The 22,832-nt window shown below is 38.6% G+C and overlaps 1 protein-coding gene across 2 annotated transcripts; it reads right to left on the bottom strand.

Annotated features, from left to right (window-relative positions):
- Positions 1-215: 215 nt before the first annotated feature.
- On the bottom strand, positions 216-5,972 carry LOC132175946 (protein COBRA). 2 transcript variants are annotated; one of them, XM_059588043.1, is made up of 5 exons: positions 5,726-5,972; positions 4,989-5,059; positions 3,905-4,343; positions 3,645-3,733; positions 216-494 (listed from the first exon to the last, which is right to left on the bottom strand). In XM_059588043.1, the coding sequence occupies exons 1-4, from the start codon at positions 5,826-5,828 to the stop codon at positions 3,645-3,647; spliced, it is 702 nt and encodes a 233-aa protein (XP_059444026.1). In that variant the 5' UTR covers positions 5,829-5,972; the 3' UTR covers positions 216-494. The 2 variants fall into 2 exon arrangements, with proteins under 2 accessions (XP_059444026.1, XP_059444027.1); XM_059588044.1 differs by lacking the exon at positions 216-494 and adding an exon at positions 503-3,403.
- Positions 5,973-22,832: the final 16,860 nt, after the last annotated feature.

Below are 22,832 nucleotides of genomic sequence, written 5' to 3'. Positions count from 1 at the left end.
AATAAATTGTAAGTTACATTTAAATATTTTAAACAATTATTAAATTTTGTTCAATTATTAAACTTTTCATTCATAATAATTTTTTTTAAAAAAAAAATCTTGAACCCCTTAATCAAAATCCGGGCTCTGCCAGTATAAGAGAGACTACAACGGAAGACTTTTAACCATAAGATAAAGATAGCAATAACTAAAAATCACAATCACAATAACCAAAGTAATAATAAAGCATCATAACATAGATAGACCATCAAATGTACTAGTCAAAGACCAATCATCAAATATTACAGACTATAAGTAATTGTTTCGGAATAACATTAGCGCATAAGCCTAAGTAAAGCTAACATGATAACAATCTCTATCATTTCTACGCGGATCGATCCTTCGTCGTCCCACATGGACTTGAGCCATACTGGGTCTAAGTCCTCAAAGATGACCTGTATCAGATCCTTTGCCACCACCAACTGGCTGCCCGAATTCATCTTCTGCTAGACTAGCTAAACCGCGCAATTTATACATAATGGAGGAGAAAAATACAAGGATAAGTCTAAAGACTTAGTGAGTAAAAATGCACATGGTACTTATATAATTTAATAATGAACTCCATTTGACAAATTATGTAGGAGTTTGGTATGACAACTATTAATGAATGCAGTATAAATACAATACATGTTATAATCATGTAAATCAATGATAGTTCAACTGTATAGTCTACCTAAAATATTACCATTCTCAACAGGGTTGGCGTTGTCCTGGGAGACCTGTAATACAATATCGGCACCCCGACCATTGTACGCTACCGTCCATAACACTAGCAGCTCAATCGAGTCCGACCTCGAGTGGCCCGCACTACTAATGATGTACGTCCTATAATGACCCGCCAATTAAGGCTGCTCTAGTCACGAAATAACCATTGGATTTAAGGAGTATATATCACATCCACACCACATTTGACCATAGAGTTAACATGTATAGTAAGCCCATGGCCGTTATCCCACACGTACCGGTGTACCATGTCATACGATGCAATTAGTCCTGTCCGTATTTTACATGCATACTCTTACAACCTCATCATATTCGTTATCTTGTTAAGTAGCACATTTTCACAAAATGTATAGTTCATAACATAGCAAAATGTATTTCATAAGAATTTTAAAAATACACATTTGATACACAAAAATAGTTGTGCAATGCGGGAGAAATAACAAGTATCTATGTAAGTTTGTACTCACCCAGGTCGTATAAATTCTCAAAAAATCCCTCCGGTGGTTTCAAGTTCTCCAAATCTATGAAAAAACCTAGTATTAGTCCTAAGTCCAAGCTAAAACGAACCTAGAACTTTGAAAACAGAGGCTTTTGAATGATTGGGCAAAATGGCATTCATTCAAAATGCTTCTGGGAGAACGTTCAGGCTTGAGGCCAAGCGTTCTGCCAGAGAGTTTCAAGTAGAACTCCACATGGCCCAATGATCTCCTAAGCAGTCCTAAACTGGTTCTAAGGTTACAAAAAGATCTCTAATCCATCCTAACCCAAAATAGCGTCACCATGTAACAAGAAATACGCTAAATGATAAGGAAATGTTAAAACAAGATTAAGACCTATCCATCCAAATTTCTAACAACTAAGCTATTGTAAAATACAAGGCTAGCATAACAAGTTATGAAAAACACTAGAGAGAGACGATTACCTCCACACAACAAGAATCCTCAAAGAGATCCTCCTCCTTCTTCAAGAACACCAAAGAAATCTCTCAAAATCTCACACAACACTCAAACAGAGTTTCTCTAGGGCTTAGAGGGCAGAATAGGTTGGTGAAAGGCGTTGGGAGGGGGTATTTATAGGGTAGGAAAAGCCGTAGACTCTGCAGGAGTTGGCGTGTAGTGCAACGAGCGTTCGGTACTATTGTGTTGAACGTTTGAGTACTGTTTACCCAATAGTTTTAGAGCTGCAGTCGTACGCTTGGGCAATATCCAGTGGTCAACCAAAAGTCAACAAACGTTCAGGCTGGTCCCCTACACGAGCGGTCGGTCAGAAACCCAAAACTTCCTAGAATACCCTCCAGCTAATCCTAGTGACCCAAGAGTCCAATTAATTTTCTAGCCAAGCTATCTTAGCCTAATTAATTATTTTGGTCACTACACATATGCCAGATGGTGTGACGATAAAGTATCCAACAATGCTATAATGCGTCAGTAGGTGTTCATGGGTGCTATGCTGCATCAGTAATGAGAGAAATACTTCATGCATTTTATCAAACCATATCCAAGATGGTAATATAAAACAAACAAATAGGAAATGAGGAAAGTAAAGAGTGATTAAGGGAGAAGGGATGACCTAGTGTTTGCAGAACATGATCAACTTTTTCTCGGTTCAACAATGAATAATTAATTCTCCAGTAGAAATGTGGGTGTTTACTAATGGGCACAATTTGAGCACTCACTTAGCATCTTTCTGAAACTCCCCCAAAATTAATTGACTAAGGTAATTGACATAGAATGTTACTAGTAGTGCAACAAAATTAATTAACTGAAAGAATTACCTAAACCAGCACATATCAGAGTAAATTATAGCATAAAGTGAAAACATTGATTTGAGCTGAAAGACTAATTTCCTTAGTGTCATTTCCTAGTACAAACAGTGACAAGTATACAATACCATCTCAAATACATCTATACAAAAATGATATACATAAATTTGCCTTTACAAGCCATTTGCTTAGCATCTCCAATATTGCAAACAATTCTAATTTGCTCTCTTGAGACAACCCTGCTTAACTGTAAAACAAAGATGTTTTACAAGTGGAAAAGTGTAAGACCATGACTTAATAAATAAATCATTAACGGAACTTAGCCCATGCAGTGAGCCTGTTTTAATTTGAAATAATAAATAACATGGGCTCTTAGAAATATCATGAGTTTTGGATAAACTTGATGAGTGTTGTTTCTGTTATTACGCTATTAGAGATAAGTAGTATATTTTGTAAGTATTTAAGGCATAATTTTAGGTACAATACACAAAATATTTTAATGTAGAAAAATCATGCTCATAAAGAGTGCAATATATTAGTCATAATCATTTACAATCCATAACTATTCCCACATGTCCTATATGTACATATAACCCTCTTACGAAAGGTTTGGGCGTCCTGTAGGACTTTTGGTACAAATCCAATGCCCCGCAAGGTACGTAGCTAGCCATCGCTAGTGGCCTGATCGTGTCTGACCTCGAGTGATACATACTACGAGTGATGACCCAGGTTGTGACCGCCATTCATACATGGCCGAACTGGTCACTTTGGCCAATGGATCCAAGGCATCATAATCTATCATCTTTAAGCCATAGGGCCTAGTATGATGATATCTTTCTTTGTTGGAGCTAGAACTCTCCCGATTCATTACTGGAAGTACTTGAGTAACCACCATATGTACATAGTACGATACATCACAATACAAAAGATTTCAATTAAGAACATAAATTATTTTATAAATAAGCAGCGAATATAAATGGAATTTTGGAACATCATTTACAAGGCATTAGATTCACAACATAATTTTATAAAGGTCATAAGTATCAAAATGGACAGTTTATACATAAATATTCATATTGGATGACAAAGCATTTTGGTGTTTCCATAGGTGATTATTTACCTAGAACGCTCGGGTCCAGTCTTGGACATGTGATAATTTACGCTTCTGAGCAAGGATATGTGAATATGTGCAAGTAATATTCCAGGTCACTGCCACAAGAGATACAGGGCAAGGTAAGGTAAATATTGTTCAATATTTTTGCCATAGCCAAAATTGTTAAAACCATAAAAAATTAAAAAAGAGATATTTGATTGCAATTATATGTTAAACCAATCCAGCAAGAGATGCATGCAGTTATAAGCCTTTAGCAAGTAACTTACTCAAAGCTTGAGTGACTCTCCTTTTATCTGCTGTCACAAATTTACTTGGTCGCACAATCTTTGCCGGCCCACAAGTATATCCATGCCCTGGTGCTCTTAGGGTGAAGTTTTTAGGTAATCTGACAGTTTTGTTAGTTGTTCCTGCATCACCCACACTGACCTGGAATGAGCTTGCTTCCCATGGGTTCAGTACTCCCCCTTTGCAGCAATTAGCAATCTGCAGGTTGTATGGAGTTCCGGGCAATAAATCCACAACCGTTGGATCCTTCCTACAGGAATGTGGAATGTTCCCTTTAAATCTCGAACAATCCCCTTGATATGTTGTTTGTGCACCGACCATGATCCAAATGACTTCTTTCTTAGCCCATGTCCACCCCAATGTCCAACCTGGCGCTTGAATATGGCGATATTGTTGGAAGTTAAACATAGTAACAACAGCCTGCACAACCCAAAAAGTGAAACATATTGTTGTAAATTGTCTCAAATTCTAGTGAATTCCAAATCGAAAAGTAGAGAGGTTAGAAAAAAGTTACGCTCCCACATTGAGAAAACAAAAAAAGAGTAATGAATTGTAATTGGAGCTTTATATATAAGAATTGGTAGGGATTTGGTGGTTCCAGCTCAAGTGGAAGCTTTGGCTCATAGTGGTTCTCCCATAAAGGGGACTTTTGCAGTATTTCTTTTGAGTATGAGAACACCATTGAGTGTTTAAGGTCTTCCTACAAAGAGGAATAGTGTGGTAATTCTTTTGAGTGTGAAAATCGTTGGATGTATTGGGTTTATGGTGTTTACAAGGATTTTGGTTGGCATTCCCTATAAATGTAGACTTGAGTTGGACAAATCACAATAAAATTTACTGCATAGTCAGGAAATTTTTAATTAATTGTTTATGTACTGTGCTTCCGCTAGGCCAAACTCTAACAAACCAGTATTATACTTCATTATTCAAGAAGGAAAATAAATTTCTTAATATTATTGGGAAAAAATTTCAAGGAAATCGATATGATCTCTTGAAGCAATAGCTTGAATATAGCTAATAACAAACAAATAAATAAATAAATATTATACAGTGCATAAAACTTACAACATAGCCATCTGGCGTCCAGCTCATTACATCCCATTTAATTGTGATATTTCCAGTTGGATGATAGGCTTCTGCAGAAACATCAAGGAAACAAAGCTGAAAACTTGAATTCTTAAAGAGTCTCTACATAGAAAATTTCATACTTTATACCAACTCAATTTCCTTTCAGCACAAATTTATAGCTTCAATCCACGTGGATCATTGTGGTTTTCTGTTTTTGCTATTTATAATATGGCAACAGAGCATTAAAACAGAAATTGACTTCCGTATCTTGTTTATCCTCAAGATATTAAAGACCAATCATTCCCTAGTCCAATTAAGTGATCAAACACGAGAACTCTGTTTTTCTTAGGGTGAAATAGATTTCAACTCCATAAACTCAGGATTTAACTTCTGTTAAATCGTTGAAAAAAGAGTTAAAATAAGAATGTCGAAATATTCACCACAGATAATACCCATGATTTAGTCCAATCAAACTTTACAAGCCCAGGAAGCAACAATAAAATTAAACACTCATTTCTTCACTTCTCCCCAAATTCTATGAACAAAACGAAGACCTTTTCAAATCCCAAGTTTTCTCTACCAGTCAATCAATTATAGTAAATAGCCAAAATCCAGGAAAAATGGGACAGATCTCTGGTAGCTAACCAATGCCCATAAAAAAAAGAGAATTACAGCTTCAAGACACTAAATTCGTGAACATGGACAAGAAAGCAAGCATCTTGGGGGGCACTTACCTGTAGAAGTAAAAGTGGAGCAAAAAGCCAACAGCACAAGCATAACAGCAAAGCTGCTGCGCATTGTAATGGATCCAGAGGCTAAGGAGGAGAGAAAACCCATATCTTGGTGATGATGAAGTTATTGAATGTGGTGTTAAAGCTCAGGCCTTGCCCAAGATCTGCACAGAAAATGGAGGAAGATAGAAGGAAAGACTCAAAAGAGAGAGAGTTGTGGAAGTGAGGGGTGTTCTTCTCTGTTTCACATGGAAAGTGAGCTTTTTTTTTTAATGTGTTGAAGAACAATATTGTATTACAATTATACCCTTTATCAATTAACTGAAATGGATCATTTACATTCATTATTTTATTAAGTGTTAAATACTAAATTAGTCCATGGGGTTTTACAACTTTATTTTTTTTTTTCTTTTGGGGTTTCATTTTTATCACAGGAGGTCCCTGTGGTTTTGATAATAGACCAAGTTAGTCCTCCGTTAGTTGATTTAACAGAATTCTACGTGAACCAATCAAATGCTGACAGGTGGCACATACTTAAATTTTTTTTAAAAAAAAATTAAAAAAAAAGAGTATTTTCTAAAAAAAAAAAAGAAAAAAGATTGGGGGTGGCTCTTGACCATTCGAGCCACCCCTTTGGGCTCCAAGGGGGTGGCCGATCCACCCCCTTGGTGCCCAGGGAGCCACCCCCATCCGGCCAGATGGGGGTGGCCATGGCCAAGGGGGGTGGCTCGGCCACCCCCAATCTTTTTTCTTTTTTATTTTTTAGAAAATACTTTTTTTTTTTAATTTAAAAAAATTAAGTATGTGCCACATGTCAACATTTGATTGGTTTACGTGGAATTCCGTTAAGTTAACTAACGGTCAACTAACGGAAGACTAACTTGGTCTATTATCAAAACCACAAAGACCTCATGTGATAAAAATGAAACCCCAGTGAAAAAAAAATAAAGCTATAAAACCCCAGGGGGTCTGAAGTATTTAACCCTTTTATTAAAAAGAATAAAAACAATGGATGGATTTTGGGGCTTAATTATGATCCAGATTCCGGTTGTTGAGAATTAGATCCATCATCCTAAATAATCACCAACCCAATCATCTACATTGCCATATAAATTGTTGGGAAAAATATAAAATGGCCCCCCAAACTACCGGTCAGTTGCAATTTGGCCCTCTATTGTTCAAAATGTAATAAAGTAACCCCATGAAGTTCCAAAAAATTTCAAATTGGCCACTCTGTTAGTTAGCATTGTCAAATTGGATAGAAAATGAAATACGACGTCGTTTTTTCAAGTTAAGTTACTAAAATGCCCTTGTGGGAAAAAATCAATTTAAAAAGGCCTCCAAAATGACGTCATTTTGCTTGAAAAAAAATTAAAAAATTAATTAGAAAACAAATTGACATTAATTAAAAAATAAATAAAAAAGGCCACCCCATATGTGACGTCCCATATTGTCTGGGCATGGAAAAGATGATGTGTTTATATGAAATATACTATCTCTAAATGGTATGAGGCCTTTTGGGGGTAAACCTAATAATAAAACCGTGCGTGCTTGGCCCAAAGCGGACAATATTTGTAACATCCTTGCTCCAAGTAGTATGATATTGTCCGCTTTGGGCCAAGCCCGCACAATTTTATTATTGGGTTTACCCCCAAAATGCCTCATACCATTTAGAGAGAGTATATTTCATATAAACACATCATTTTTTCCATGCCGAGGCAATGTGGGACGTCACAATCACCTCCTCTTAGGACTCAGTGTCCTCCCTGGTGAACCTTATGGGGCTTGTGCACGCTTCCCCCATCTCAGGCTGGGCTATGGCTCTGATATCATATGTAACATCCCTGCTCCAAGTGATATGATATTATAATACCCTAGTCTCATATTGGGAAGATGAGAAGAAGCTCACATAGAGTGGGTGGCTTATAAAGATAGTCATGGGTGCTAAGTCCCATATTGCCTAGTTACTAGGTAAAATTGGGCTTTTTAATGAATTATAGAGAAGCTCCAAATTGACTAGTTCTTTTGGGGTGATAGCGCAGATGTGGCTAGCGCTTTTTCCTAGGTCGTTACAAATGGTATCAAAGCCATTGCCCAGCCTGAGATCTGGGGAGCGTGCAAAAGCCCATGAAAGTCGCTAGCGGGCACTCGCTAGGACAGACGCCAAGAATGGGCTAATCTCATGAGGGTCGCCAGCGGGGACACTGGGTCCTAAGAGGGGGTGATTGTGACGTCCCACATAGCCTGAGTATGGAGATGAGGATGTGCTTAAATGTATATTACACCCTTAATGACAACAACGCGTTCTCCTAGCCTAGTGGTGGCTAGGGAGGAACAAAGCCTTAAGGGATGTAAGGAGGTCGTGGGATCGACTCCTAGTAGGCGCCAAAGAGGACAATATTGTTATGGAAAGGGCTTTACTACGCTGCTGTTGTGTATCTCTGATCCCAAATAACGTGTTTTAAAGCCGTGATGGTCATGATCCCATCAAAACTTTGTAGTTAAGCGTGCTTCTGCTGGAGTAGTACCAAGATGGGTGATTTCCTGAGAAATCTGATTTGGATATTGTGTGTCATTGATGTGGGGTGACCTCCCTGCATGTGCCCTCATTTAATAACACTCTTTTCTCATTTCTTGTACTTCTTTAGGTACATCTTATGGCAACATGCAGGAGAGTTTATTATCATTTTCTCAAAATTCTCTTTATGAACATCAATATTTTCACAATGTTTCTTTTTCTCAAACTTGTCATTCATGCAGCATAATTCCATAATATAAACAAAATTGCATAAATAGCATGACATGATAATTTTTCTGGAAGGGATAGTAAATTCACTTACTGGGCCCCTTTTGGGCTCATCAGTTTTATTTCTTGTTTCAGGTGGTGATCAGGTTGCACTAGGAGGCCGGAATGGGGGCAAGCGTATTTAGGAATTCTTATGATTTCATATTAGTCAAGTTAATAAGTGCGTTGGCACAGTTTTCTTTCAGAGATTATCAAATTTATTTTAATAAGGATCTCTATCTCGTTATGAGACATATTTATGTTAAACAAGAATATTTTAGTTTAGTTATTATTTCTGGACATGATATTCTAGACTTTCATACATTCATTGTTATACTAGTATTGTTTAGTTGATAAACCTTATGGATCTTTGCGAGTAAGAAAAATTATTAACAAACCTAACCCTAACGGGCTGAGGATGTTACAATTTTGGTATCAAAGCCACCTAGTAACGTCAGGTCATGTGGTACTGGAGCACTGCATGACGTGGCCCTGACGAGGACATCAGTAATTTAAGAGGGGGAGTTTGTAACACCTCGGTCCCATTTTGGGAAAATGAAAAGAAGCTCATATAGAGTGGGTGGTATATAAAGATAGTCATGGGTGCTAAGTCCCACATTGCTTAGTTACTAGGTGAAACTGGGTTTTATAATGAATTCTAGGGAAGTTCCAAATTGACTCATTTTTGGGTGATAGCACAGATGTAGCTAGCGTTTTTTCCTTTGTCGTTACACCATAGGCCTGAGGGTGTCTTGCCGACCACACCATAGGCCATGCGAATGGCCGGCGAGCCACTCCCATGCCTAGCCACGCCCATAGGCCATGGGGGTGGCTCGCTGGCCATGCCCAAGCCTAGGGGTGGCTCGCCGGCCACTCAAAACAATGTCATTTTGCTTGAAAAAAAAAAAAAAAAAAAATTAAAAAATTAAAAAATTAAAAAATTAATTAGAAAACAATTTGACATTAATTAAAAAATTAATAAAATAAAATAAACCCCAGCCAACCTAAGTGTGGGTGGTTTCACAACCACCCAAAACGACGTCGTTTTGCTTAAAAAAAAAAAAAAAAAAAACTTAAAAAATTAATTAGAAAACAAATTGACATTAATTAAAAAATTAATAAAAATAAAAATAAAAACGCCCCCATGGGGTGGCTGCCCAGCCACCCCACAAGCCTGGGGGTGTCTCGCTGGCCACCCAAAACGACGTCGTTTTCTTGAATTTTTTTTTTTTTTTCAAAAAAAAAAACTTAAAAAATTAATTAGAAAACAAATTGACATTAATTAAAAAATTAATAAAAATAAAAATAAAAAAGTCCCCCCATGGGGTGGCTGGGTGGCCACTGAACAGGCCTGGAAACAAATTGACATTAATTAAAAAATTAATAAAATAAAAAATAAAAACACCCCCCATGGGGTGGCTGCCGCACAGGCCTGGGGGTGGCTCACTGGCCACCCCACAGGATTGGGTGTGGCTGGCCGGCCACCCCACATGCCATCCCCTCTCCCTTCCAATGCTTAGAACTGTTATCAAATAGAACTTTTTGTTTATCTTCCACTACTAGTTGGGAGGCCTTTTCAATTTGGGCCCGAGTTCATTATAAATCAAGAGAATCAAGCCCGGCACTCATGACAATCTAGTGATTTACTCTCTAAGATTATAACCATTATCAAATAGAATTTTTTGTTTACCTTCCGTTAAATTTTTAATGATACTGCTAGTTGGGGCCTTGGTCAATTTGGGCTCGGATTCGCAATAAATTAGGAGAATCAAGCCTAGCACTCATGGCAATCTAGTGAAGTGACGGCTATCTATGCCTTTTCTTGCAACCAAAATAATGGGCACCAGAGTCTCAGTTCAACAATGAATAACTAATTCCCTTGTACGAATATGAACATGTTGAGCCAATAATTGAAAGAGATTTCGAATTAATTTGGCTCATCGTATAAGGCAGCTAGCTAGCCTATTAATGCTTCCATTAACAGCGATCCAATACATGAAGACTCCAGAGCTTGCAAAATTGCTTATAAGGAAAATCTAGTAATCTTCATTGGATCAAGATTTGAAATTGTGGTAACTTGCCTAAATGAAATATACGTTTTCTCTCTAGGTGCTTGTGGACCCTAGGGCAGAAGGAACCGTTTTCCAAGCCAGTTTTACGTCTTGGAAGTATTACGAACGATGAATCACGAAGCGCAGATGGCAGATGATCTGAGTCGAATGTGGGCAAGCCTTTCACTTTCTAAAGTCAAAGGAATAGAGTTGGAGATCGAAAAACAGTCATGGGAGGTAGGAGCAAATAGGGGGAAGACTTGTGTGGTTGGAAAGCTGATTGTTGATCACTTGGTGAGCAAAGAGATTATTCGAGCCACGATCATGCGGGGATGGAAGCCATCAAAGACACCTGCCTTTAAGGTGTTGGGGGATAACCTTTTTCTGGTAGATTTGTGTCCGACAGAGACAAAAAACGAGTACTGAAGGGGAGACTGTGGGTCTTCGAGGGAAGCTTGTTCGCCGTAGAGGATTATGATGGATTAACGGCCCCAACAAAATACTCCTTTGATAAAGCATCCTTTTGGGTCAGAATGCTCAATCTCCTTCTGGCCAGCATGAGCTTGGCCATTGGCCAATACATTGGTTCGTCACTTGGGCACGTCGAAGAGGTGGATGTGGATGATGGGGGTATGGGATGGGGATAGTTTTTGCGGGTTAAGGTCACCCTTGACCTGCATAAACCACTATTGAGAGGGCGGGTGGTAAAAATAAATGGGGCATCTACATTGATCGGGTTTCAATATGAGAGACTACCGAAGTTTTGCTTCAAATGTGCGGTGATTAAACATGGAGTGACTGGCTGTTCGGAACGAAATGGATCATGAAAACAAAATGCACCCGTTGAATTTGGACCTTGGATGAGAGCACCATCTCCTAAACGGTTTTTTGGAGGTAGACTCGGCCATAATCCTGACTGACGTGAACCATTCAGGCAAGACAATGGTGGAGAGTATGGCAGGACCGATCATGGTCGGTGGCGCACCCCATAGCGGCAACGATCAACAGGAGGTGGACAGGAGGAAGACGGAGAAGATTCAGGCACGGTGGGGAGCAAGGAGGGATCACCTATGGTAAGTGAATCTTGGAGTCATTACTTTCTTTCTCCTGGAAAATCATGCGTTATTAAGACAACTGGCGGAAATAATGGAAGAGATCATTATGCCGAGAATCAAGGAGAGTTTACATATACAGCAGATGGGGGGGATTCTGGCAGGAATATGGCTGGATTTGCGGATCAAGGTCTCAATCAGCCATCCGACAATTCCACCGCAAATATGGGCGAAAAGGAGACAGCTGGTATGTCAAATGTTTCCCAAAAGGAGAAGGAAAGAGTTAATGTGAATGGAGTGGGGGGGCATCAGTACATGGGGGTGTATGGCTTTAATCCCAGCATGAAAGGCAAAGACGTGGCGTTAGGGAGTGGAAGCTAGGTTACGGGATTTGGATAGGAAGGTAGTGGCAACCATCTAACGATGGCAGACGTGGCTAAAAAAATGCAGGGCAAAAGCTTTGGGGATAGTAATGATCAAAGACTAGCTAGTGATACCACGTGGACCTGAAAAACGAAGGAGGGGCTAGCGGTGCAGATATCGAGCTTTAGTGCTGAAGCACAAGGAAAAAGAAAGGTGAGTGATTTCGTGGAGGGAGGAGGATAATTTATTAAAAGGGTAGGCTGACAGAAGGAAAAAAGGGTCAGTCAAATGGTAGGGGTGAAAATAGATAATAAAAGTGGATCAGGAATGGCGGTGGCTATACAACAGCCCCGCCGACCGCAATGAGTATCTTGAGTTGGAACTGCCGAGGGCTTGGGAACCTTCGGACAGTTCATGAGCTTCGCCGTATAGTGAATGATAAGAAATCTACAATAGTTTTCTTAATGGAAACTAAACTACGTGCTAATCGGATGGAAATGGTACGAATACAATTGGGGTATGATTTTGTGTTTGCGGTAGATTGTGTGGGACGAAGTGGGGGATTGGCATTACTTTGGTTGAAAGATGCTGAGGATGAAATCCATAATTATAGCTGGAGGCATATCAACGCAAAAGTACATTCTTTTCCGACTAATATATCGTGGAAACTTACCGGATTTTATGGTCATCCCGATCCTAGTAAGCGCTCGGAGTCATGGAGCTTGTTGCGGCATATAGCCAAGATGAACCCGGAACCTTGGGTGTGTCTTGGCGACTTTAATGAGATTCTATGCCTTGACGAAAAATTCGGTGGAAACGGACGCCAAAGGGGTTTGATGGAAGCTTTCCAAAAAGCCCTTGAGGAGTGCAATCTATCAGATTTAGGCTATAGAGGCGCCAAGTACACATGGAGTAATCATAAGGAGGGAGAAAATTTACAAAGGAGTGACTTGATTAGGTGGTTGCCACTCCGGAATGGTACGAATTATTTAATTATGAGGAGGTCTTGGTCGGAATGGCTGCGTGGTCGGATCATTTTCCACTCTCCTTGTCTTTAAAAAACAACGGAGAAGGCCATAAGATGGGAGACAAATTTCGCTATGAGGCTGGATGGGAAATTGATAGTAAATGTAGAGAGATCATTGAACAGACGTGGATGAATACTCCGCCAGCTCCAGCTGAAGGAATTCTCAATCCGTGCAACCTCCTACATAGCAAAATGGCGAGCTGTACAAGAAACTTGTCTCGGTGGAGGGGTGAGGAGGTGGGACGACCAAAAAAGATTCTCTTGGATAAATGTAATCAGCTGGCAGCACTGCAGGGAGAGGATAACGATTCTGCTTTGAGACAGATTGAAGAAATTCAAAAAGATATTCAAATCCTAATGGATCAAGAGGATTTGAAGTGGAGGCAACAAGCAAAAATAAATTGGTTATCCGGTGGAGATAAGAACTCGAAATTCTTCCATGCATGCGTAAATTATCGACGCAAGGTGAACAAAATTAGCTCTATTGTAGACGAAAGGGGAGATAGAAAGGAGACACATGTGGCGATGGGGGAGGCATTTGCAGGTTACTTTGACAACCTTTTTACTTCCAATGAAGGGGTGGATTATGATGGGTGCTTAGGGCAGTGGAGGTTCGGGTAACAGAATCCATGCATGAGTCTTTAGGGAGACCTTTTAAAAATGAGGAGATCAAGGAGGCCCTTTTCCAAATGGCTCCTCTTAAAGCACTCGGACTGGATGGGTACAATGCTGGTTTCTTTCAAAAAAATTGGGATATCATAGGACCTGATGTTTGCAAAGTTATTCTCTATTCTCTTAATAATGTTTCCATTGATAGAGACATAAACTCCACTTTTATAGCTCTCATTCCTAAGACCAAAAACCCCTTGTGTGTTACTGAGTTTCGGCCCATTAGCTTGTGCAATGTTTTTTATAAAATTTTGTCCAAAGTCCTTGCAAATCGCCTCAAATTGGTTTTACCGCATATTATATCTCAAAACCAAAGTGCTTTCATTAAGGGGAGCTTGATTACCGATAATGTCCTAGTTGCTTATGAAACCCTTCATACCATGCAATCAAGAATGGGGGGAAAAATGGATATATGGCGGTCAAAATTGATATGAGTAAGGCCTATGATAGGGTGGAGTGGGAGTTTTTGAAGAGGGTCATGGAAAGAATGGGGTTTGCACCATCTTGGATTAATTTGATAATGATGTGTGTGACCACACCTCATTTTGCAGTTTTAGTAAATGGTATCCCTATGAGAAGGATATTCCCTACTCGAGGTATCCGGCAAGGCGATCCATTATCCCCATACTTATTTCTGATATGTGCTGAGGCATTAAGTTCCTTACTTGCCAGGGTCGATAGAGAAGGTGTGTTGATCGGCGTCCCCACTTCTCCTAAGGGACCCTGTATCAACCACCTATTTTTTGCTGACGATAGTTTGCTTTTTTGCAGAACTGACTTGGGACAATGAAACAAACTGTCCAATATTCTTAAGAATTATGAAGTAGCTTCGGGGCAAAAATTGAATGCTTCCAAGATGGCTATTTACTTTAGCCGAAACACCCCACATGCAAATAAGCAACAAATTCTTTCAGTAGCTGGTGTTTTTAGTTCGCAGAAATATGAGTCTTATTTGGGTCTCCCGGCTTTGGTGGGGAAGTCGTGTACAAAAGCTTTTACGGGCATTATCGATAAAGTTTGGAAGCGGCTACAAGATTGGAAACTCAAACTTCTCTCACAAGCGGGAAGGGAAATAATGATTAAGGCTGTCATACAAGCGATCCTGACATATTGCATGAGCATCTTTAGGCTTTCCAAAATTTTGTGTGGTAAGATTAATTCACTCATGCAAAAGTTTTGGTGGGGGAACTCAAACATTCCTTGGATGAGTTGGAGTAAGTTGGGTGTTTCAAAAGCAAAAGGGGGATTGGGTTTTCGGGATCTTGTATCTTTTAATACGGCCCTTCTAGCGAAGCAATGCTGGAGGCTTTGGTATGTGCCGGACAGTTTGGTAGCTACCATCATGAGGGCAAAATATTATGCTAATGGTTCCATCTTGGACGCTAAATTGGGGTCTAAACCATCGTTTGCGTGGAAAAGCATTGTGGGTTCATGTGACTTACTAAAGGATGGTCTATATAGGCAGATTGGGAATGGACATGATACACAGATATGGGGGGAGAAATGGGTTTATATCCCCGTCTAGTTATGCTATCCACTCTCCCCCTCGACTGTTACATGCTACTGCGATAGTCAGTGAACTCATAAACCAAGACACAAAAGGATGGAATTTGAGGCTGTTGAAGCTCATTTTTACCCCGGCGGAAGTGGAAGCTATAATGTCGATCCCTTTGAACAGTACCAACAGAAGTGATGCTGTGATTTGGAGTGGTAGTGCAGACGAGTTATTCATTGTGAAGTCAGCTTATCATCTGGCTAAGGAAAGGGAGGTCCAGAAGGAGGCACAGAGCTCTCGGGGAGGTGACTCCAGGGAGACGTGGACTTTTCTGTGGAAGCTGAGAATCTCAAATGCAGAGAAAAATTTCCTTTGGCGAGCATGTAATGAGATCCTTCCTACTAAGGTCAACTTACAAAAACGCCACATCCTTAACGAAGCCATGTGTCATTTCTGTGGACTATCTGAAGAAACTGGTTTTCACATATTATGGGACTGCTCGTCGGCCAGAGATGTTTGGGGAGGAAGCTTGAAAAAATTCCAAAAAAGCACAGCTAGTAGTCCCTCTTTTCGACATGTGGTGGATCAGATGTGCAAGATATGCGATACTGAGGAGTTGGGGCTCTTTGTTGGGATTGCCCGACGGATTTGGCTTCGACAGAATGAGTTCATGCACGATAATAATTTCCTCCATCCCACTACGTTGGTTCAACAGGCTATGGTGGCTCAAGCTGACTATGTGGCGGCGAATTCGTTGGATCAACTTCCTCGTCGAGAACAGGACGATATAAAATAGACTGTTCCGCTGGAGGGGCATGTGAAGCTGAACTGGGACACGGCAAGTTGCTCCAAACGGGGGGTGATTGGTATGGGAGTAGTGATTCGAAACCACTGTGGGGTGGTAATAGGGGCTCGCAGCAAAGTTATACATGGCCGGCTGTTACCCTTAGCAGCTGAGGCTTAGGCTGGTGGGCAAGCTTTATTTTTTGGGAAAGAATTGGGTTTCCAGTGTATTGTCATGGAAGGGGATTCCAAGCTGGTCGTCGATGCTGTCAATTCAGAAGCTACCAACCGGAATACTATCGGGCATCTAATGGAAGACATCAGGATTTTGCTGAAGGATTTTACACAATGGACCGTCCAAGTAGTGAGGCGATTTGCAAACAATGCGGCACATGTTGTCGCCCAGATGGCTATTAGGGAGAATATAATAAGGACTTGGAGGGATGAATGCCCTGATTGTATCCAGGAGATTGTTATGGGGGAGATACCCTCCCCCTCTTCTGCTTAAATAATACAAGCACCTTTGATTAAAAAAAAACAAAAAAAGAAGAAGCTAATTCTCTTGTAGCAATGTGGGTGTTTACTAAAGGGCACAATTTGAGCACTCACTTAGCAACTTTCTGAGACGCCCCAAAATTAATTGACTAAGGTAATTGACATAGAATGTTATTAGTAGTGCAACAAAATTAATTAATTGAAAGAATTACCTAAACCAACACATATCAGAGTAAATTATAGTGTAAAGTGAAAACATTGATTTGAGCCGAAAGACTAATTTCCTTGGTGTCATTTCTTATTTTCAATATTCAATACAAACTAGAACTTTTAAGTACAAACAGTTGCAAGTATACAATATCATCTCAAATACATATATTCAAAAATGTTATACATAAACTTTCGGGTTAAATTCACTTTACCCCCTGAAGTTTTAGGAGTTTTTCAATTTGAACCCCAATGTTTAAAAATTAGCAATGTACCCCATAATGTTTCAACAATTTTCAATTCAAGCCTTCCGTTACTAATTTTCATTTAATTGGACGGAAATCATCCCATGTGTGTCTCACGTGGGATTTTGATGCCCTTTATTCTAATTGTGCCCTAATTAAAACTTATAAAATTACGTAATTACCCTCAATTTTATAGGTTTTAATGAAGACAAAATTGGAATAGAGAACATCAAAATCCCATGTGAGACGCACGTGAAATGATTTCCATCCAATTAGACGAAAATTAGTAAAGGAGGGTCTGAATTGAAATTTTTTGAAACATTAGGGTGGTACATTGCCAATTTTTAAACATTGGGATTCGAATTGAAAAACCCTTGAAACTTCAGGGGGTAAAGTGAATTTTCCCCTAAATTTTTATTTATAAGCCATTTGCTCAGCATCTTCAATATTGCAAACAATTGTAATTTGCTCTCTGGAGGCAACCTTGCTTAACTGTAAAACAAAGATGTTTTACAAGTGAAAAGTGTAAGACCACAACTTAGCCTATGCAATGAGCCTATTTTAATTTGAAATAATAAGTAAAATAAGCACTTAGAAATATCATGAGTTTTGGATAAATTTGATGAGTATTGCCTTTGGTATTACGCTATTAGAGAAAAGTAGTATATTTTGTAAGTAGTTAAGGTATAATTCTGGGAAAAATGCACAAAATATTTTAATTTAGAAAAAAATCATGCTGATAAAGAGTGCAATATATTAGTCATAATAATTTACAATCTATAACTGTTCCCACATGTCCTATATGTACATATAACCCTCTTATGGAAGGTTTGGGCGTCTTGTTGGACCTTTTGTACAAATCCAATGCCCTGCAAGGTACGTAGCTAGGCATCGCTAGTGGCCCGACCATATTTGACCTCGAGTGATACATACCACTAGCGATGCCCAAAGTTGTGACCACTATTCATACATGGCTGAAATGGTCACTTTGGCCAATGGATCCAAGGCATCATAATCTATCATCTTTAAGCCATAGGGCCAAGTGGGATGATATCTTTATGTGTTGGAGCTAGAACTCTCCCGATTCATTATTGGGACTACTTGAGTAACTACCATCCGTACTATGTACAATACATAACCATACAAAGATTTCAATTGAGAACATAAATTATTTTATAAATAAGCAGGCAATATAAATGCAATTTTGGAACATCATTGACATGGCATTAGACACATAACATAATTTTATAAGGGTCATAAGTATCAAAATGGACAATTTATAGATAAATATTCATATTGGATGACAAAGCATTTTGGTGTTTCCGTAGGTGATTACTTACCTAGAACACTCGAGTCCAATCTCGGACTTATAAAAAGATCAAACTTCTCATTTATGCAAATGATATTCTAACATGAGTCAAAACACTAAGGACTCGTCTAGTATATGGAGTAGATCCTTGGAATGAAATGGTTATTCATACAGAATAGTCATTCTTTTGTTTCGTAATGGACTATTCAAAGGAATAGTGATTCTCGTGGGAATCAATAATTTCTTACACATAGGAATAGCTATTCCTCTAAAAAAATTAGACATGGAGGAATGTAATACATTTTACACAAACACCCATATATATATATATATATATAAACTTAAAAAAAGAAAGCAAAATAAGAAAATTAAAGGGGGTGGCCAACCACCCATTGGGGTGGTCGGCCACCGCACAGAAGAGGCAGGGGGCGGTTGCACCACCTCTGTGGCATCTCGGGGTGGCTACGGCCACCCTAGATGCTCATCCAGGTTGCTCCTCTGGGTGGTCGCAGCCACCCCCGCAGGTCGTCGAGGGTGGCCACGGCCACCCTTGTTGATTTTCAACAATGGCATCGAGGGTGGTGCGACCACCCCCAACCGGTTCTGTGGGTAGCTGACCATCTTTTATTTTATTGAAAAAATAAAATAATGTAGGGGGTTTTTAGTAATTTTGATTCAATTCTAGTTAGACCATGTGTGTTGTTACCAAACTAAAGAATTGAAATAATTATTTTATTCCAACCTCTTCTATTCACAGTAATACATATTCTTTTTTCTAATAGAATACCCATTCCACAAACCAAATAAGGCGTGTAATTCTAATCCTACACATAAAACCCTAATCATGCACCTATCGAGATCTACTGCCGTCTCTCTCTCTCTCTCTCGTTGTGCAGAAGGTGAAGAATGAAGATGGTAAGGCATGAGGATACTTGGTTTCCTTTTTTTTTTTTTTTTGGTTTTTATTTTTTTTATGGAGTTGCTCTTCTCTATCTCGCGCGAGGATCCGTTTTCATATGGAGGTAAAATGAAAGTGAAATGGGGACGCATAAAGGAGAGAGGAGAGATACGTCCATTTTTTATGATTATATAAACCTTTGGGTAGCTACATTAGGGAAAATATAAGGAAATTGATGTGTGTGATTTATTTATTTATTTTATTTTTTAAATTTCCTCATAAGGGAATGGGCTTTTGGGCGTCTATTATAGGGGGAGTACTTGGCTAAACTATTTGTTCTTTGCGCATGATAGCTTTTTTTTTTTGTAAAGCAAGCATTTTTGAGTGGTTATGCATCTAGGCCATTCTTGAAACTTACGAGAAAGCTTCGGGGCAAAGAATAGCTAGGAAACTTCGATTTTTTTTCAGCAAGAATACCAAAGAAGAGGCGAAAGAGCTTATTCTTTCAAATGCGGGAGTAGGGTCAACTCGGAGATATGAGAAGTATTTAGGACTACCCGCGCTCATTGGTAAGTCCAAGGTGAGTGCTTTTACTACCATCAAAGGGAGAATATGGGACAAAATTAATGGATGGAGGGAGAGTTTTTATCTCAAGCTAGGAAATAAGTACTTTTGAAGGTTGTAGTTCAAGCGATCCCAACGTACACCATGAGTGTTTTCCTCCTCCCAAAAACACTTTGTAAGGATATCAACTCCATGATGTTTAAATTTTGGTGGGAGCATAAGAAAAATGAAGAAAAAATGGTGTGGATGAGTTGGGAGAAATTGGGGAGGGGGAAGGAACGGGGTAGATTGGCCTTCCGGGACCTAGAATGTTTTAATTTGGCATTGTTGGCCAAGCATGGGTGGGGCTTGATTCAAAACCCCGACTCCTTGGCGGCAAAGATCTTCAAAGAAAAATACATCCGAAACAATAATTTCCTCCCGTCCGAATTAGGAAGGAGACCATCGTATGCCTGGAGAAATATATGGGCAGTAAAAAAAGTACTAAAAGATGACTTGGTGTGGAGGGTAGGTGACGGCAGAGAGATCAAAATATGGTAGGATAGATGCAGTGGCGGATCTAGGAATAGGAGTTACCAGGGGCGTAAAAAATTAATTTTTTTTTTTCTCTTTATGTATTATATATATTTTTTATAATACGGTAAATACAATCAAAAAATAAATTATATCATAATATATGTATCACAAATCAAATCAAACTCATCAAATTACCCAACAAAAAAAAAAAAAAATCAAAGTAACTATTAAAAATCTTCATCTAACGACATCACAAACACATAATAATTTAAACTACTTACAAAATAAACTAAGCACAATTAAATGACTACTAGTGTCTAAGAAAAATGAGTACTTTTAGTGGGCTATTAGCATACGGCTATTTCTTTTAGAAAAGCCTCAAATCTCAAAACATAAATTATATTAGAGTTTAAGCCTACATAAAAGAGACTATAATCTAAATTTACCCAAAAAAAAAAAAAAATCACATTTATCTATAAACTATGACTAGAAACACTAAAAAATCCACCCACTATCTTTTTTTAATAATAAACTATTATCTATTCTCTCTCCACTAATAAAATATAACTTTATTCTCTCTCTCTTTAATAAAAAATAGCCTCATTTCTTTACATAATGGCCATTTAACGACCAATAGAAGGCTAAGGGTGCCCCTGGTAATTTTTTTTTACCAGGGGCACCATAAAATTTTGAATGAAAATGCTTAATAAATTTTTTTAAAAAAAAAATTTACCAGGGGCGCCTGCCCCTAGGGCGCCCCTGTGTAAATCCGCCACTGGATAGATGGATTCCTTCACCCACAACATATTCCGTTCAGTCACTAGTTAGTATCCTTGATGCTGAGGCTCGGGTAAGCTCACTCATAGATGCCGATACTAAATGGTGGAACAAACATCTAGTTCACGCAATTTTCAACAAGGAGGAGGCGGACCTCGTATGCAGTCTAGCCCTTTGCCCATGACAACAATGTGATCGGCTAGTATGGGCAGGTTCCACGTACGTCAAGTTCTCAGTGAAAGGTGCGTACCATTTAGCACAAGTAACAAATGAGTGGTCTGAGGGTAGTATTCTCCCTACCAAAGATAATCTTTACAAAAGGGTGGTTATTCCAGATGCTCTCTGCCCGATTTGTGGTATGGAGGCTGAGATAGTTGGGCATGCATTATGGAGCTGTACCTCCACCTGAGATGTATGGCTAGAAAGTCCCCCACAAATCCAAAAGTGCTCGAGTGATGTAGATAACTTCATGAATATTTTTATCAAGCTGCATGGCAGGTTCAGAGAGGAGGATATGCAGTTGATTAGTATCATTGCGAGGCAGATTTGGCTTCGATGAAACAAGTTTGTCTTTGACGAAACCTTCACTCCCCCATCGATAGTAGTGAGATAGGCCAAAGATCAATTAGAAGCTTTCTATGTAGCAGACCAGGAAAGGAGGGAACAACTTGTCAAGCCAAGGGCCCCAGTGGAAACTATTTGGAAGCGACCTAGAAGGGGATTTATAAAATAAATTGGGACGCTGCTCTTGATTGTAAGCAGGAGAGGACATGCATTGGTATTTTAGCCCGAGACCACGATGGGAGAGTGATTGCTGCGATGTGCGGTTCGAAACCGTACCTACTTGATGCTGTCTCAGCAGAAGCTTTCGTGGATTGGAGTATGGCGGGTTTCTGCTCAACACTGGGTGCATAAAACATGGTGGTTGAAGGAGACTCCATCGAAATAGTTCATGCTTTATGTAAGGAGACAATATGCTGCAGGAGATATGGTCACTTAGTGGATGATGCAAAACGACTTCTTAATTTGATTGGTCAATGAGAGGTGTGACATGTCAAGAGGACAGGAAACAAGGCTGCCTAGCTATAGGTTAGCAAAGTTGGCTCTTACCGTGAGAAATGAGGAATACTGGAGGCTTGAATGCCCACCTTGTATCCGTAAGGCTATAATCGCTGATTCTGGCAACTTTTGAGTTTATAAGATTAGAGTTACAATTCCAAAAAAAAAAAAAAAAAAAAAATCTTTTGTATTTTTGTTAAATATAGGAAGCCAAACTACTTTTTACTTCCTTATTCAAATAAACTTTACAATAACTTTTTATTTATTTTTATCTTTTTATCATTTATTTATACAATTTAAATATTCTTTAAATTAAATAATAGGGGAAAGAGAGAGAAAATAGAAACTATTTTTGGGAAAAGTCCACGTACTCCCCTCAAACTACCACTCAATTGATAATGTCCCCCAAACTTTCAATTGCATGTGACAATGTCCTTTCCCAAACTACAAAAAATTATTAATATTCCCCCAATGATGAAATTACCCTTAGTAAAATAGGAACAAAAATACTAAAACTTCTAGAAAAAAAATCTAAAACTAACGAAAAAAAAAAAATCCAAGCGGTGACCAAATTTAAAAATAAAAAAAATTGATTTTTTTTTTTTAATTTTTTTATAAAAATTGAAAATTTTAGTTTTATAATTTTTTAAAATAAAAATTTCCTTTTAAAAAAATAAAAATTTTCGTAATTGTTTTTTTTAATAAAAATTTCCGATTTAAAAAAAATTAAAAAAATTTCATTTTTTTTAAAAATATTATTTTTAAATTAAAATTTTTCATTTTTTAAAAAATCAACTTGTTTTTTTTTTTTTTTT

Source organism: Corylus avellana, chromosome ca3 (assembly GCF_901000735.1).
Source record: "Corylus avellana chromosome ca3, CavTom2PMs-1.0".
Lineage (NCBI taxonomy): Eukaryota > Viridiplantae > Streptophyta > Magnoliopsida > Fagales > Betulaceae > Corylus > Corylus avellana.
The sequence above is the reverse complement of the archived record's forward strand: the minus strand, read 5'-3'. Positions and strand labels throughout refer to the sequence as shown.

Excerpts from the sequence above, each read along its gene's own strand:
- LOC132175946 (XM_059588043.1), bottom strand. The coding sequence starts at position 5,828 with ATGGGTTTTCTCTCCTCCTTAGCCTCTGGATCCATTACAATGCGCAGC. Across the intron at positions 5,060-5,725 it reads CTCCACTTTTACTTCTACAG|AAGCCTATCATCCAACTGGA; the intron begins GTAAGTGCCCCC and ends ATGTTTCTGCAG. Across the intron at positions 4,344-4,988 it reads GGACGCCAGATGGCTATGTT|GCTGTTGTTACTATGTTTAA; the intron begins GTAAGTTTTATG and ends TGGGTTGTGCAG.